At 43.2% G+C, this 17734-nt stretch overlaps 1 protein-coding gene across 1 annotated transcript; it reads left to right on the top strand.

Moving 5' to 3' along the window:
* Nucleotides 1–18: 18 nt before the first annotated feature.
* lrrc58b (leucine rich repeat containing 58b) lies at nt 19–17645 on the top strand. The gene is made up of 4 exons (XM_085134987.1): nt 19–725; nt 12537–12665; nt 12877–13154; nt 15156–17645. The coding sequence occupies exons 1-4, from the start codon at nt 268–270 to the stop codon at nt 15347–15349; spliced, it is 1059 nt and encodes a 352-aa protein (XP_084991113.1). The 5' UTR covers nt 19–267; the 3' UTR covers nt 15350–17645.
* The last annotated feature ends 89 nt before the right edge of the window (nt 17646–17734 follow it).

The raw sequence follows: 17734 nt of genomic DNA, 5'->3' as shown, positions 1-17734 counted from the left end.
TCTGAACCAGGAAGCCACAGGTCATCCCAACAGCTGCGAGTAGAAGAGCCTCGCAGCGTTTGGTGTAGCTATTGTGGCTTATTTCAGCCTGTTATAAGCAATACATTAGTCATTTAGACGTTATTAGAAATGCTGTTAAATGTTACTGGTAGATGCTCGCGCTTTATGTTAAAAATAGGCAACTTGTGGAGCTAAGTCACGCGTTGACGTTAAACGTTCTCTGCGAAACTTTTGCAGAGTTGCAAAAAAGAAAACAAAATTGCCAAAATGGAGAGTCACGAACGGGCAGCGGCAGTGGGCGACGGCGTGCTTGACTTCTCACGCTTGGGTTTGAACACTCTGAGCGTTGACAGTATCACCGACAGGAGGAAAAGAGACACCAAACAACTCTACCTGAACTACAACCGACTGGGCTCGCTGCCGTCGTCGGTCACTCTGTTCTTCAACCTCGAGTTTCTGGACATTAGCAACAACGGACTTTCGTTCATCTGTGAGGACATTACGCGTCTGACCAAGCTGAAAACACTTATAGCCAAGAACAACCGCCTGGACGAGTTTTCGCTGCCCAAGGAGTTCGGCTCTCTGCAGCTGGAGGTGCTGAACTTTAGCGGTAACCGATTCGAGGAGATCCCGCTTCAGTGTACCAAACTGCTGCGCTTGCAGTCGCTTTCACTCGGAGGAAACAGATTGAAAAGTATACCTGCAGAGATAGAAAACTTAACCAGGTAAGGTAACAGCACAAAACGGCCGAAAAGTCAATATATGAGTGATGTTTCAGTCCAGCGCTGAGGTAATGGATTACGCGTAGTGTCCAATCTGCATATCTTTGCTTGAGGCAATCGACTATATTGCATAAGCTATAATCTGACCAACTGATAAATCGCAATAATTGAGGGGGTGGAGAGGAATCAATCTTTTATTTCTCTCCAGTAAAACCCTCTGGATATTACCTGTATTGGTCACTACATAGTTTTTTTACGACTTCCCTTTTGGTTAAATTTAACTATGTAATTAGCTAGTGGTGTCGTTGCTATGGTTATCTGCAGAGTCGGCCCAGCCTTTGGGCCCCCCAGCCCCAAGCTAAACCCACCACCAACGACACACTTCAACACGGCTAATATTAACTATATATTGTCCACGCTTCGTCTCGGCATAATACATCTGGCATAACTGTTATAATGGGTAACTGGTGTGCTTGTAAAAAATAAATAAATAAATAAAAAGTAGTAAAGTTTTTACATAAACTAGTTGGCTGTTATTTCGGTATAGACCTTTTTTTATTTTGTTTGCATAGCAATGCAATTGTTAAAACCGTTTAAGTTTAACTAACTTAAATAGAAACTTGCTAACTTAGTGAGCTTAGTAGTTGGTTACCAGTGATAATGCCTATGGTTTTAATGCAAAGTCACATCTAGTCAAGTCTAGGCTTGCATCTCTGTTTGAATCATTGTTAGTGAATCATAATGATAAATAACTAAGATAAAGGAAGCATACCATTATCTTGCTGTTTGTTTGTTTTTTTGTTTTTTTCCTGTTTTGTTCATACATCCTTTTTTTTGTTTGTTTTTTAAATCTCAGATATACTTATTGCAATCTGTTTGCAGTTACTTAGTGTGGATAAACACTGTCCTAACTCTGACAATGAAAATTATTATACCAGTAGCATTAAGTTGTCAAACATTCACTTTCTCTTGTATGATTACACAATAAAAAATATACATTCATCAACCTGTCTTATGTGACATTTTCAGGGCTTAGACTGTTTATGACTTGGCCCGGCTCTGCTCAGCCAGTCAACAACAATAGCTGAATATAGCCAACTAAATCTCACCTGTTAGGCGACTAAAATATTACTGCTAAGATCTGCAATTTGTTTCCTGATGTTTCTTAGCTTATTGAACGCTAAACATGTTAAAATGCATAAATCCATAAGTTGGTGATTAATGAAATATCTAAAGGTAGGTAAAAATACTTTTTCCTGCTGTTCTTTATGTTATAGTAATTTTAAAATGTATGTGAAATTCCATATTAATTTCATATATAAATTGTTGAAATAATATATCATTTTTAATTTTTCTGCAAGTATTTTGAACCAATTACAATAAAAAAAAAAGTAGATGCTGTTTCTGGGGAATATATTAGGATATGTGAGTATTGGGCCCAGCAGTACTCGCAGTACTCCATCTGCCATATCGAATGGGATATTTCGACTGGTTGCTAGGGAAATGTATTTTTCTACTGGTTGGTTGTGGTTCCTGGAGGTTGCTGGCTCTCGCTGGGTGAAATCCGTTGCAAAGAAGGTTCTGCACTAGAAATATCCTACTAATTGCTTTGGTTGCTTGTAGATTTTCATGTTTGTCTGCAAACATTTGCTAATTACTAGCCGAGCAACGGAACAACTTGAAAAGGTATGACAAAAACTGGAAATGGAAGAGATTTGTCTTTACAGTAAAAGTTTTGCTCCAGCTATGCAGCCAAAAATTTCAGAAAAAGTTTTTGGAGAAAAGTCTCTCACTTCCATTCAAACTGTGACTGCAGTAGCAACCAAAGAAACTACGAGGGTTTTGCCAACAGGGGGAATACACTTTTTCCCAGTGACAAGTGATTACACGGGGTCGCAGGCTTGCTTTCCTATTTTCACAGCAACTGCCATCAACCTCCTGCAACCACTTGAAGCTGCTGGTTGCCAAATGGTGTTTAGGGGCTGTCTGACTGTGGCTGTATTTAATTGAAGTCTATTGGAAAATGTCCCTCAACCCTGACAACTTTCCTGGTGAATTTATTGACTCAGTCGCTCATTTTGGTTTCATGTTGAATAAGACACTAACTCTATTTTGTAAGTTTTGATTATTCAGTTTCAGAAAGGAGGTTTATCTGGGGAATAATTGGCTCAACTGCTAATTATATGTGATTTACAAGTCATTACCCAACGAGAGTAGTTTCAGTGCAACATAATTGCGTCGTCACATCTGGTTTCAAAACACCATCGATGGAAATGCTCATCTCAAGGCTTCGAGAACAGACTTCACAAGCCAATGGTTTCCCTACATCATCGTGGCTCAAGAGTTGGGAGTTCGCCTTGTAATCGGAAGGTTGCCGGTTTGAGCCTCGGTCGTTGTGTCCTTGGGCAAGAAACTTCATTGGTGTTGGCCAGAAGGGCCTATGGCGCGATATAGCAGCCTCGCTTCTGTCAGTCTGCCCCAGGGCAGCTGTGGCTACAACTGTAGCTTGCCTCCACCAGTGTGTGAATGTGTGTGTGTGTGAATGGGTGGATGACTGGGTGTGTAAAGTGCATTGGGGTCCCTAGGCGGGACTAGTAAAAGTGCTATACAAATACAGGCCATTTACCATTTACAATAGCTATGCCCATCTTTATAATGTATGTGTGTGTTTCCATATGCCAAAATTAATAATTTAATGGCGGCTTGTCTATTATAAGCTGTTATTTAGTGAAACATTAAACGTGACTTTCTGCACACTGTATGCTTAAATTTGACTCCTAACATTTTTCATTATTCCAGAGTGTGCATGTGTTGCTCTGCTTCTACCAGTTTGTCATTTTACTGTTTGCTTCATTTGCACACACAGGTTTTTTTTTTGTTTGTTTGTTTGTTTTTTTTTGGGGGGGGGGGGGGTTAAAGCATTTTAAACTCATTTATGTCATACCTAAATTACTGCTTTACATGAGTCAAAGTTGACCCACCTATTAAGCCTGCCTGTAATATTTTCTTTTTATAACTGATAATAATCACAGTGATGTGGCAATTTCAACACTTCAAATGAGGTTGTTTGTTCTTCCTCTCTTTGTGGGTTTAGCCATTTGAAACATTTTGCACTTATCACATCAGTCCATACGTCTTGACACATTTATTTCTATTCAGTTTATTCTGAAAATGTCATGTTTCAAACTGTGCAGAGTCATGCTGACTTTAGCTGTTCCACAAATTATGTTGGAGTGGTTTTGCAGTTATACCTGTTAACACTAGTGGAAGGAAAGTTGCAGCTCTGTGGAAGACATTGTTGGCAGAAAATGCAGAAAGTGAGCAGTTGAATAAATTCACGAGCAAGAACGTGATTTATTACCAAGCTCAAAAGTTCACTGAGATCAGAGGAGCTCATTTCAAAATAAAAGCGAACAGCTGAAGTCGTCTGTTCAAAACTTTTTCAGCCTGGTTGTTTTGCAGTTTTCTGTTAAATGGGGCAAAGCAGGGTATGGACTTCTTATCTTGAACTGCTGACAGGTACAAGTGTCACAGTGACCAAATGCTGGGCCAAAGATCAAACCTAATCGTTTTATCAACATGTACAAAATACTGCAGCTCAGAGGCAACGGATTTAATTATTTAAATTTAATCATAAGTCACATGCTGGCAGGAAGTATTTAGACTTTTTTTTTAAAGTAAGCCTTTTATATGTGGACAGTACAGTATTGTATTCACCATTTTTCTTGGAAAACTGCTCAACATTTCCAAATTCAACTACACATTCTCACATGGATCGAAGTCTGGACTCTGACTCTGGCTGTTCCTGGAGGTGCTTATTGAGCAGAATGGAAATGGTGGGCTTAATTGTTAATATTCTTGCATACTCTCTTAAAATAACTTAATGACACAATAAAAGAAACTCCACACTGCTAAGCACCCCTCTTCCCTCAGTTTGTTGCACGGCTGTCTTTCAAAACTCATTACTTCGATGATGTGGAAGTAGGATCGTTACAATGTTACAAAGCCCTTTTCAGGTGATGCCAGTTAAATGGAAAGTAGTAGATGTCTGAAGATGTGTTCAGAACAAATGAGAGTTCAAAATATTTCATCTTCAGATGACAACCAGAAATGGTGGACAAACATACTTAAACTTTTTCTGGGCAGCCTGAGACCTATGATTCAACTTCTTTTATGTAGGAAAAAAGGGGGGGGGGGGGTCTTGGTGAATATCGAACAAATATAATTGAATATTTGGGGATTTAAAAAAAAAAAAAAAAAAAAAAAACCTCAAACAGTTGACTCTGCACAAAGGGGAAACTTGGCTTCAGGACTTATAAGGTGTGTGTGTGTGTGTGTGTTTTCTTTTCAGCTCTAATGCTGCATCAGCTAAAGCACCGTGGCAACAGTTGTGCATGCAAAGACATTCCTTTTGGTTATGTGTCCTATAGCGCCTGATAGTGGGTTCATTAAGTCTCTTTGCATTGTAGGAAAGTTACTGTCCAGTTGCTATCATAATCATTAATAAGCACACTTTGATTACACACTGGTGATCTTTGTTTCCAAAAAGCACAGTGACATGTTACAGGACAGGTTTAAAGGCCATCCATACAAACTCATCTGTGTTCTCTATCGCTGTATGTTAAGTTTTTCTTGTTCTTCAAAAATAATCCCTCATGCTGCAAAATGACTTGTAAGTCTACACATTTTTCTGCCTGAGTAATTTTCAGTTTGTCCTTGTTGACCTAGTTGCCTGTAGCCCGTCCTTGCTGACCCTGTGAGTTTGTAAGCCTCATTCACACAGAGCTGGTTCACACTGTGTTTTATTGAACCTGAAAGGAAAATCCAGTGCCCAGTATATGAACCAGGAGGTCCTGGATCACAGAGACAACACTGATCAGGGACGAGAAAGATGGAATGCATCTGAAAAAATCCTGAAGCACACTGGATGGTGCTTGTATGCGAAAACTGTCACTGCAGCCAAATCTGTTATCCTAATTGTTACGACGCCCTCTGCTAGGCGTCAGGGGAGGTGTAACATACACAAGCCCCCAACACAAAACTGAGTAAAGAAAAAGGACTTAATTACAAACTTTAAACAGAAAACCGACAGGGCTGTTCAACAGGCCACTGGGCAAACAATTATTACATAAAGAAAAAAAAACAAAAAACAGTCAAGAGTAAAAGCTAAAGGTTAACTAAGGCAAGCTGGCATCACAAAACTAATGAAACTAAGGTCAGCTGGTTTAGCAAACAAAGAGCAACACAGCAAACAGTTTCAACAAACAATGTTCAAGTGTGAGGCAACGAGGAGGACACTGCATGTCACTTCAGAGCAGCAGTTCCCCATAGTGTGAAGGATCTTCAGCCTTTTATACTGCCAGGTGCAGACAATCAGCCAGTCAATTGGTCTTGGAGTGGTCATGGGACCTCCAGGCAGCCAATCGTCCGCGAGGTCTGGCACACTGATCTGCATAAAAGAAGGCTGACACAGGACTCCCAGCAGCCAATCCTCCCGAGTCCTAGCACACTTGGATTTGCATAAACAAAAAGGCAGCCTCACTCCCTCCAAGGCCCCAGGCCGTAACACCCCTCCCCTTAAAATACAAGACCATGTTTTGTATATACAGATTTCCATATTCGTGACAGACAACAAAACAAGTCATACTCACAACCGGGAGAGGCCATCAGCTAGTACATTTTCTGATCCTTTGATATGCCGACTCTCCAAGTTGTACTCTTGTAGCAGCAAGGCCCATCGCATGAGTCTTTGATTGTGGTTAAACATTCGGGCAAGAAATACAAGTGGATTATGATCAGTGTACACTACAATGGGTAATGTGCCAGACCCCAAGTACACATGGAAGTGCTGAAGAGCTAGCAACAGGGCCAATGTCTCCTTTTCAATGACGGAGTAATTTACCTGATGCTTGTTAAACTTGCGAGAGAAATAACAAATGGGGTGGTCCAATCCCTGCAAGTCTTCTTGCTACACTGTACTGCCCCAGCCCCAGCAGCACTGGCATCAACCTCTAATTTGAATGGACGCGTCAAGTCAGGTGCAGTTAGCACGGGAGTGTGGCATAGGAGGGCTTTTGCACTTTCAAAGGCATCCTGACTCTTGTCAGACCATAGGAAATCAACGTTAGGGCTTAGCAGGTTGGTCAACGGCTGGACTATGGAGGAGAAGTTTTTGCAGAAATTCCTGTAATAACCCACCATTCCCAGGAATCGGCGCAACTCCCGCCGGGTGGTAGGCGTGGGATACTCCATAATCACTGCAACCTTGGCGTTAAGAGGTCGCACCTGCCCGCTTCCCACCTCCTTGCCCAAGTAAGTCACTGTGGCCTTAGCAAATTCACATTTAGCTAGATTGAAGGTTAAGGAAGCCTGAGCTAAACGGTGGAATACTTGGCGCAGAGTGTACAAATGGTCCGACCATGTTTTAGTGCATATTACCAGATCATCTAGGTAAGCACTACAGTTGGGAAAGCCATAGAGGACCTTATTCACTAATCTCTGGAAGGTCGCGGGTGTGTTACGCATCCCAAATGCCATGACAGTGTACTGCAAAAAGGTGTCAGGCGTTACAAAAGCTGAAATGGTAGAAGCACGCTTGGTTAAGGGGACTTGCCAATAGCCTTTGAGAAGGTCTAATTTAGTCACATATTGGGCCGTTCCAATACTGTCCACGCAATCCTCAATTCTAGGGAGTGGGTAAGAGTCAGGGACAGTAACGGCGTTTACTTTGCGGAAGTCAGTGATAAAACGAGGTGAACCATCTGGCTTCGCTTCTAGCAAGCATGGTGAGCTCCAGGGGCTCTGACTGGGCTCTGCCAAACCATGTTGTAGCAGGTACTCAGATTCTTGCTTCATCAACAAACGTTTGGTGGGATTTACGCGATAAGGGTGTTGTTTGATGGGCTTTGCATTTTGAACATCAATGTCATGTTTTAGCACGGTAGTACGGTAAACACGGTAAACAGGGGTACTCATGGACCAAATTAGCTAAGTCTTCTTGTTGCTCGGAAGACAGGTGATCAAGCTGACTCCGGAATGATTTTAACACTTCAGAGTTAGGCAAGTGGGGCTTAGAACAACTAGAGTAGTTCAGTTTTAAACCATCAGCCTCGTCTGTGCTTTCTACCTCTGAGTGACTGAAGACGGCCACAGGAGCACAGCTCCCAGTGGGTTTTGGTTGGGGTCGGGAGTGGTATAACTTTAACATGTTTATATGGCAAACACGGGTTTTGCGTCTTCGATTCGACGTGCTGATTATGTAATCAGTTTCTCCTACTCGTTCGCGTACCTCATAAGGCCCCTCATACTTAGCAGAAAGAGATGATCCGATGACAGGCAAGAGAACAAGTACTTCATCTCCTGTCTGGAATCGTCGTTTGACAGAAACCTTATCATAAGTGAGTTTCATTTTTCCTTGTGAAACAGTGAGGTGCTGCCTAGCCAGAGCATTAGCTTGACTCAAACGCTCACGGAAATCCTGCACATACTTGGTCACTCCCACTCTAGGGCTCCCTTCCTGGATCAACAGTTCCTCTTTTATTGCTTTAAGCGGGCCACGAGGCGTGTGGCCAAACACTAGTTCAGAGGGACTGAACCCGAGTGACTCTTGGATGGCTTCGCGAGCAGCAAACAACACAAAGGGAATCCCTTCATCCCAATCCACTTTGGCCTCCAAGCAATACTTGCGGAGCATGGCTTTTAGGGTTTGATGCCACCGCTCTAAAGCTCCTTGGGGTTCTGGGTGATAGGCAGAGGACACAACCTGTTTGATTTGTAGGTTTTTAGCTACTTGCTTGAATAATTTAGACTGAAAGTTAGAGCCTTGATCTGTTTGAATGACTTTAGGCAGGCCGAATGTAGTAAAGAACTTCGTAAGGGCTCTCACAACCGACCTTGCTGTAATTTTGTGCAGTGGAATAGCCTCAGGGAAACGTGTAGCAGCACACATAATGGTGAGTAAATATTGGTTTCCCGACTTTGTTCTTGGTAGTGGACCTACGCAGTCTACTATGACGTGATCAAATGGTTGATCGATTACTGGGATGGGACATAATGGTGCAGGGGGTATAACCTGATTTGGTTTACCCGCAAGTTGACACACATGGCAACTACAGCAGAAAGCTGCCACATCTCGTTTCATGCCAGGCCAGAAGAAGTGTTTTAATAGTAACTGATACGTTTTTGTGATGCCTAAATGTCCCGACCACTGGCTTTCATGAGCAAGCGCTAGGATCTTTGACCGATACAGCGTGGGAATGACAATCTGCTTAACCTTACTCCAGTCCACACTCCTAGCCCCCAATGGAAACCATTGACACATTAGCACACCTTGTTCAATGAAATAGGCTTGTTGCTCATTCTTAGCTTGCTCAGCACTTACCACATGCTTAAAACATCGCTGCAACGATTCATCAGCCAACTGGGCCACTGACAGATTTTCTCTGGTTAAAGGCAGTGGTATTTCTTTTACAGATGAACTAGGCTCCTCAGGGTTTACCAAGTCTGGGGAAGACAAAACATTGTTGTCAGGTAACGCGGCACCCTCCCCAGAAAATGAGGACATCAACACAGAATCAGTGAGGGTAATGTCACCATCTTTGCGGGCTTGGGCACGAGTAACCACACGGGCTGTGTACAGCTTTGGGGTCACAGAAATCTCAGGGGCATCACAACTGAGGGGCTTATCCAGCACCTCCAGACTAGGACGCACTAATCCGCCCGCAATATCATTTCCTAGCATTTCCACGCAGCACAACATTAAATCCACATGCACTGTCTGCTGAGAAAGGTAAAGCACTAGAAAGGATTAAGGTCTGAGACCCTCCAGTGTCTCAGTATACGCACTGATTTTAGATCAGTGCATTTATCAGTTAGTGATACAAAACCATCAAAGATAAATGGATTAAAACAAGGGTCTGGCACCTTACTACCACAATCAAGCACCTCAGGATGGAACGCTGCTTTCACAACGGCAACACCTTTGGGTTGCTGAGAATTCACAGTTTTGCGCTTCAGGGCCAAACAGTCCGCAATGACATGTCCCAGTTTATGACAGTAGAAACACTCGACTCACTTTAGAGCCTAAGGGTTTAACAGTGTGAGCCTGCTGCGCAGCACTAAACTGTGACTTCTCTTTAAGCAGAAAAAAGGACTTATGGGTGAGCACATACTCGTCTGCGAGAACTCCTGCAGTTGCTAAAGTGGTTACTTTCCGCTCATTCAGGTATAACATTATACTCTCTGGAAGACACTTTTTAAAGTCTTCCAGCAGCATCAATTCACGCAATGAATCATAATCACTGGCTTTTGACGCAGAGCACCACTTGTCAAAGAGGATACCTTTTTCCCTGGCAAACTCCACATACGTTTGGGAGGGAAGTTTCCTCTGTAGCCGAAATTTCTGCCTGTATGCTTCTGGAACCAATTCATATGCTTGCAACACAGCTGAGTTAACACAAGAATACTCCAAACTGTCTTTTAAGGGAAGCGCAGCTACCACCTCTTGGGCTTTTCCAGTCAGTTTACACTGTAATAAAAGGGGCCAGATCTCACTAGGCCACCGCAAAGCACCAGCAATGCGCTCAAATGCTGCAAAATAGGAATCCACCTCAGCCTCTTTAAATGCAGGCACTAAAGAAATGCACTTACTAATGTCATAAGGAGTAGTAGACACGGGGGCAGAACCTGGACCATCAGCGGAGACAGATGAGGCTCGTGGCTGAGACTCCAGCTCCAGCTTACGCTGCCTCACTGTTTTATCTGCCTCTATTTCTAGCTTTCTGATCTCAAGCTCTAATTGAGCTCACCTGGCTTGAGCCTTCTCCTCGGCCTCCAACTGAAGCCGTGCCAAGCGCACCTTTAGCCGGGCCCCGTCCCGTGCTTCTGAACTTCCAGAAGAAAGGGGATCATAGCGAGGGAGCGTGCGCGGCGTCTTCCCCCGCTCATCTCCCACACTGTCATGACCCATACCATCTTTATGGTCCCCCTCAAATGAGGAAGTTTGACTAGGCTCACCAGAGACCACAGGCACTTCAGGCAGATCAGGGACTTGCATTAGACCAGCCTCCACCAACTCGTCTACTACCCGCTTTTTCAGGTCACTTTTACGGAGTGTTTTAGAGACCTGTAGCTTAAGGTGTTCTGCAATTTGCAGCAATTCGCATTTGCGGCAGCTTTCAAGGAGCACAACAGATGGAGCTTTAAAAAAATCCTCTAAACAAAATGGAGCCGACATGGCGCTCAAAACAGGGAAGAGGGCAGAAGAAGAAAAAAAAACCAAAAATCGAGCAAAACACACGTTCTCTCTTTCACAAGAGGGAATTCTCCTTATGGGGAAAAGGAGGATCCCGGACAAGCCCCCACTTATGTTACGACCCCCTCTGCTAGGCGTCAGGGGAGGTGTAACATACACAAGCCCCCAACACAAAACTGAGTAAAGAAAAAGGATTTAATTACAAACTTTAAACAGAAAACCGACAGGGCTGTTCAACAGGCCACTGGGCAAACAATTATTACATAAAGAAAAAAAAACAGTCAAGAGTAAAAGCTAAAGGTTAACTAAGGCAAGCTGGCACCACACAAAATAATTAAATAATTGTAGAGTCTACAAAATAGACAATAGACATTTAGTCGTATTGCCAAACAGAAGAAGACAAAGTACATGAACCAGCTTTATAACCTTTAAGGACACGCTGAACTTGATTAGCTGATAAACCTTGCATATCAGCCAGATACCTGTAAGACGGGGAGAGGTGCTATACTAACAAGCTTCTTTAGGTTTATCCTTCCCATGACCCAAACATTAGTCTCAGCAAGCGATCTTGAAGGATGGCTGATCATTGTGCAAGTTATCACTAACATTGCTGTGATCAAATGACAGTTTATAAAATACAGCAGCGGGCTATAACAAAACTATGCATGGATGATGATGTACCATGAGTCAGTTCATGATATGTGTCTTTGAAATTGTCAGTTAGTAGTTTTGTTTCGCGGTGTTGGTGTGGGCAGTGAGCAGACCCTGAATGTCTCCGTTCTTTTCAAAGAGAGGCTCAGCCACCAAGGACAGGATAATGGCTTCATGTCTCGCAGTCGCTGTGTCATCAGTTCCTGCAGGCAGATGGCCTGACAGCTTACTTTCGCTGACCAGCCACCCATAGCTCTCTCATGTCTCTCTTTGATGCCACCCCCTCACCCCCACCCACTTGTGTTCTTGATACCTACAATAACTCAGCATGGTCATTTTTTAATTTATTTTTTTTGCCTAGCAACAAGCATGTATATGTCCGTTTTCCTCAATGTAAATATAATCTCAGCATTTATTTCATGTCCTTTTTAATTTAAATCAGCATATTTTGTAAGCAAAGTTTCATATTTGGTGACAAACCTGAAATCTGACCATGAAAAGGTGAAGCTTTAGCTCCCCCTTGTGGCATACTTTAATGTAACATTTTATTTGTTTATTTAATGAGATGAAATCATCATCGGTGGCTAATACAGTGCTCTTTGGTATCTGCGGCCCTCAGCCATCAGCAGGGTTGACAGGAGTCTGAAGCTATGGCTATAAACTCCTATTGTCTATAGGGACGATAGACAATAGAAGTTTAATTTAAAAAAAAATACCTGCACACCAGCGATTGTGATGGAAAGTGTAATTTTATTGCATTTAGACTTATTTATTTAAATTTGTCATGGTAAAAATCACAGAGGAGAGAAATGGATGCTCTACAACAGAGCACCATATGAAAGACTTTACTTTACTAAGAAAAAAATCTTGAGATTGCAAATCAATACCTGTTTTCTTTTGTCGTCTGTCAGTTTGGAGATGTTGTACCTGGGCGGAAACCTTATTTCAGCCATTCCTCCTGAAGTAGCGAATCTGCCCTACCTCACCTACTTGGTCCTGTGTGACAACCGCATCCAAAGTGTCCCACCGCAGCTTACCAGGTAATATCACCACTCTCCAACTATCCTAGCAGTCGCCACACACCAGTCTACCTAAAGCTTGACTATATGGTCTCCTCAGAGATGCTATCTGAGTTAGAACTGTAATTTATCCTGCATTGATCTGGTAGCTGAACTTTCAAGTAGTCATGATTTTTATCAAAGCGCAAACAAAGCTGAAATCATTTCAGAGTGCTTATGCATCCGATTCTAGGCTCCACTCTCTGCGATCTTTAAGCCTCCACAACAACTTGCTCACTTACCTGCCGAGAGAGATCCTGAGTCTGGTGCACCTGCAGGAGCTCAGTCTTAGAGGCAACCCGCTGGTTGTGCGCTTTGTCAAGGAGATGACCTACGATCCACCCTCATTGCTAGAGCTGGCAGGGCGCACCGTTAAGAGTCGAAATCTTCTGTACTCCCCTTTTGACCTGCCTGCAAACCTGGTGCGTTATCTGGACTTGGCCAGCAAGTGTCCCAACCCCAAGTGTGCCGGTGAGTTGTGCCTAATGATTACATGCCATGTCACCAGTTTCAGTGAACAATAGGTGGGTGAGGCTGCTGTGCTCCAAGCCAGAGCTGTGTGCCTCAGATAATCAGATTGAGGATATCCTCTCTCTTTGATATACAGATTTAAATGTAGCAAAAGAAATCTCACATGGATTAATTGTACATATGGTGACCTCCTTATTTGAAACTTGTTTTATGAGCATCTATCCATTGTATCAGTATATATGACAGGATAAGGATAAGCGTCATAGCTCCTTTATTTTTATCTTGTGACCTTCCTATGGAAATTCCATATCCCAGGTTGGGAACCACAGTTATGTCACCATGCTCACCACACTTGTGAGCTGCTCACTACAACTGTTGTTCCTCATCCATCCATCCATCCATTCGCTTCCGCTTATCCTTTTTCAGGGTCGCGAGGGGCGCTGGAGCCTATCCCAGCTGTCATAGGGCGAGAGGTGGGGTACACCCTGGACAGGTCGCCAGTCTGTCGCAGGGCCAACACACAGGGACAGACAACCATTCGCGCTCACATTCACACCTAATAGCAATTTGGATTATCCAATTAACCTATCCCCACAAGCTGCATGTCTTTGGACGGTGGGAGGAAGCCGGAGTACCCGGAGGGAACCCACGCAAACACGGGAAGAACATGCAAACTCCACACAGAAAGACCCCGGCCTGATGTTGGAATTGAACTCAGGACCTTCTTGCTGTGCGGCAACAGTGCTAACCACCGTGCCACCGTGCTGCCTATTGTTCCTCATATTGTATATTATCCATCCATTTTCTTCTGCTTATCTGGGGCCGGGTCACGGAGGCAGCAGCCCAAGCAGAGAAGCCCAGACCTCCCTCTCCCCAGCCACCACTTCCAGCTTATCCGGGGAAACACCAAAGCGTTCCCAAGCCAGCCGAGAGATATAATCTCTCCAGCGTGCCCTGGGGTCTGCCCAGGGGCCTCCTCCCACTGGTACATGCCCGGAAAACCGCGCCCAGGGGGCATCCTTGTCAGATGACCGAACCACCTCAACTGGCTCCTTTTGATGTGGAGGAGCAGCGGCTCTACTCTGAGCCCTTCCCGAATGGCCGAACTTCTCACCCTCTAAGGGAGAAGCCAGCCACCCTTCGGAGGAAGCCCATTTCCGCCGCTTGTATTCGCAATCTCGTTCTTTCGGTCACTACCCACAGCTCGTGGCCATAGGTGAGGGTAGGGACGTAGATCGACCGGTAAATTGAGAGCTTCGCTTTTACACACACTTATTTATCAATGCTATTTATTTTCTTGGTTAAGGATTTGATTATTTCTATGGGGGTAAGGGATAGGATAAGTATAAGCCATAAGGCTTCAGCCTATTCCTTTTTCGGTTACTGTTTGAGTACTTTTATGGAAAATTATAATCTGTTGTTGTTGACTGAAATAAAAAAATTGAAATTGAAATTTTCAAAAAATTTCACTCAGCTCTCTCTTCACCACGACGGACCGGTGCAGCGTCCGCATCACCAATCTGTCTGTCGATCTTTCGCTCCCTTCTCCCATCACTCATGAACAAGACCCTGAGATACTTAAACTCCTTCACTTGGGGCAGGAACTTGTCCCTGACCTGGAGTAGGCACTCCACCCTTTTCCGGCTGAGGACTATGGCCTCAGATTTGGAGGTGCTGATTCTCATTCCCACCGCTTCACACTCGGCTGCGAACCGTTCCAAGGCTAACTGGAGGCCATCGCCTGATGAGGCCAACAGGACCACATCTGCAAAAAGCAGATATGAGATCCTGAGACCACCGAAGTGAAAACCTTCTGCCACTTGGCTACGCCTAGAAATTCTGTCCATAAAAATTATGAACAGAATCGGTGACAAAGGGCAGCCCTGGCGGAGCCCATCACCCACCATAATATTGTATAGTGTGTGTGTGTGTGTGTGTAACAGCACAAGTTACTGTTACTTAAGCCTGACTGTGCATTTCCTGTCACTCTTCTTGTTCCAGGTGTGTACTTTGATTCGTGCGTGCGCCAGATCAAATTTGTAGACTTCTGTGGAAAGTACCGGCTACCCCTCATGCACTACCTGTGCTCCCCTGAGTGCACCTCTCCCTGTAGCTCCAACCCGCAGAGCGACGCCGAGTCTGAGGAAGAGAACAGTGTGCCTGCTGACCGCCTTCAGAGAGTGCTTCTGGGATAGTACGACCAAGAGGAACATCTGATCCTCTGTCCAAACAAATCCTTGACAGTTTGCCATTGTTTTTATAACACTAACAAGGACCCTGATTAAGACTTTATCAGACATATTAGTGCTCATACACATTTTTATTTCCCCCCCTTCAGCCACTGAAACGCACAAAAAAAGTGAGACAACTTACCTTTGCTTTGAACTAATGTGAAATCTATTCTATGAATGTTTTGGGTTGTTTTTTTTTTTTTTTTTTTCTTTTTTTGTTTCATGAAGCGTGTTGTCTCACCATACATCAGTCTATCTAGAGCACATTAAGGAAGGTCCATCCACGCCTGCTTGCCTCATGGTTGGGCACAGGAGGGCAGTAAAACTCTTGTTTGACTGAAGGAGTGAAAGGATTCTTTTTTGTTTTCAGGGCAACATGTTTAGTTGTAATTACAACATTTCATTCTGTGCAGATGCTACAGTGTATTAGTCTGCATTTTCACTTTGAGTATGAGCTCTTTGTCAGCCTTCATCTCACTTTATTTGACCATCAAGCCTGATGTGCCAACCAAGAAAAAGTCAGTGTTTTTTATAGTATGTGAGCAGGAACTTTGAACATTGTTTCAAACTGCAGTACTATAAATATTTTTTGTGGTTTGAGATGGCCTTATGCACACTTTGCTGTGGCCAGTCCCCCACAATACTAAAGGACCAGTATTTAGGATTTTGATGGGGAGGGTTCACTTTCAGTCATGTGATCAACCCTGGAGGACCAAAAGAAAATTAAACATCGCTGGCCAAAGCTAGATATGCCACATAACTGAGAAAAAGTGCACGCCTGTCAATTTTCCAGCTCTTTCAAACCACATGTTTAGATCACCTAAATATGAAAAGCAAAGATTTGTGAACCATAAGTTGGATATGTGGCTGTCTAGTCAGCATACTCAATGACAAGGGAGAAATAAACTGTGGTCAAGTTAAACCATTGTGTGTCATTTCAAATAAATCATCACTGACAACCTGGGTATCTGTGAAGGAGATGACTGAGGACCGAACTTTAAGATAAGCTGTTGAACATGTCTACTTGTTGCCTGTGAAGTCTGAGTCCTCACAGATGGAAAGTAACTGTTAACTATGCCAATAGAATATGTCTTTGCTTTTGAAAGACTGGGGTGTGTCATAGACAATGGTTCACATAGAGTCCTGCACTCTGCACTTTGTTAGCAGTTGTGAAACAGTCGAGTGTCTGATTATGGGTTGTAATGGCTGTGCAGCATTTTGGCTAAACACAAACCAGATGAACAAAACCTGGTTTTGGCTTTCAACACAGGAGCGGGTCCTCGTCCACCAAGCTCCAGTGTTTCTACTTTAGCCCAGAAGAGATGAGCCAAACATTGACTCTACAGAGGACCTTTCATTAGCAGCCACTCCAGGTTCCTCAGAGGTGTTGACTTGGTTGTCATGTTGCTCGATCCCACTTAATCTTGCGTACTGCCTTCAGAATAGCAAGGTGGCAATCTTTTATCAGTGTTTTTGTCTCAACTGCATGCCACCTTTGGGGGGGGAAGGCTGCGATGGCTTAGTAGTTTTAAATTAACTCATACTGGTTATGTGGAAGAATGCTTATCCAGGCTGACTCACAGGAAGTGGATGTGGGTTGGGCCAGGGAAAACCATTCACTGTGTTCGCACAAAAACAATAGCTATTGAGCGCAACTCGGTACCAGCCTTTGTGTTTATGTTCGGGGCTGTTAGTTTTCTGTGGGCATAAACATATGAAAATGTATCTGAATAAAACCCACAGTCAGTGATATATGTATGGTTACATATCTGCTGCAACCTTCTGCTTGTGTGGAAAGCTGGGTCATTTTATAATGTCCCAGACAGTTTGTGTCTATTAGTCAGGAGAACAAATCCAATTTGGCTTCACATTAGACCTTAATGTTAAGAAAACAGAAGAACGTTCTTCTATGTTACAGAAGCTACAGTAGTTACAATTCCTAAGTGCCTTACTAATGGAGACTTCTAACAGCGAAGCAAGTATGAAGAAACTGATATATGCACCCTGAAATGTGAATAATTTAGCTTTATAAAAGTCACTTTTATCTGATTTCCATACTCATCTGTTTAACAGCGAATATACAAAATAGCCCTTTAAAACAAAATGGATTTATATAAATGTATAAATCCATTTTTAAAAAAATGTTAAAGTGCTACATTTGTAACAAGCTTTGGAATAGACAATGCTTTAACCTCAGATATTGTAAGTAGATGTACAGTAAATAATGACATTAATAAAGACTGATTGTTATATCTTTAAATTGTGTTGGTATTGTGATCTTTTCAGATTGAATTAAAGCAAATGTGAGCAACAACTTGGAGGAATTCTTCAGTTGCTTTAAGTTGCAAT

The sequence above is a fragment of the Neolamprologus multifasciatus genome, chromosome 16 (genome assembly GCF_963576455.1).
Source record: "Neolamprologus multifasciatus chromosome 16, fNeoMul1.2, whole genome shotgun sequence".
Taxonomy (NCBI): Eukaryota; Metazoa; Chordata; class Actinopteri; order Cichliformes; family Cichlidae; genus Neolamprologus; species Neolamprologus multifasciatus.
Note: the sequence above shows the minus strand (reverse complement) of the source record. Positions and strands in the feature narration are given on the sequence as shown.

What these genes read in the sequence shown, in the direction of transcription:
- lrrc58b (XM_085134987.1), top strand. Translation starts at nt 268, where the DNA reads ATGGAGAGTCACGAACGGGCAGCGGCAGTGGGCGACGGCGTGCTTGAC. An exon ending in GTCCCACCGCAGCTTACCAG is followed by an intron (nt 12,666 to 12,876) that starts GTAATATCACCA and finishes ATCCGATTCTAG; the next exon opens with GCTCCACTCTCTGCGATCTT. An exon ending in TCCCAACCCCAAGTGTGCCG is followed by an intron (nt 13,155 to 15,155) that starts GTGAGTTGTGCC and finishes TTCTTGTTCCAG; the next exon opens with GTGTGTACTTTGATTCGTGC.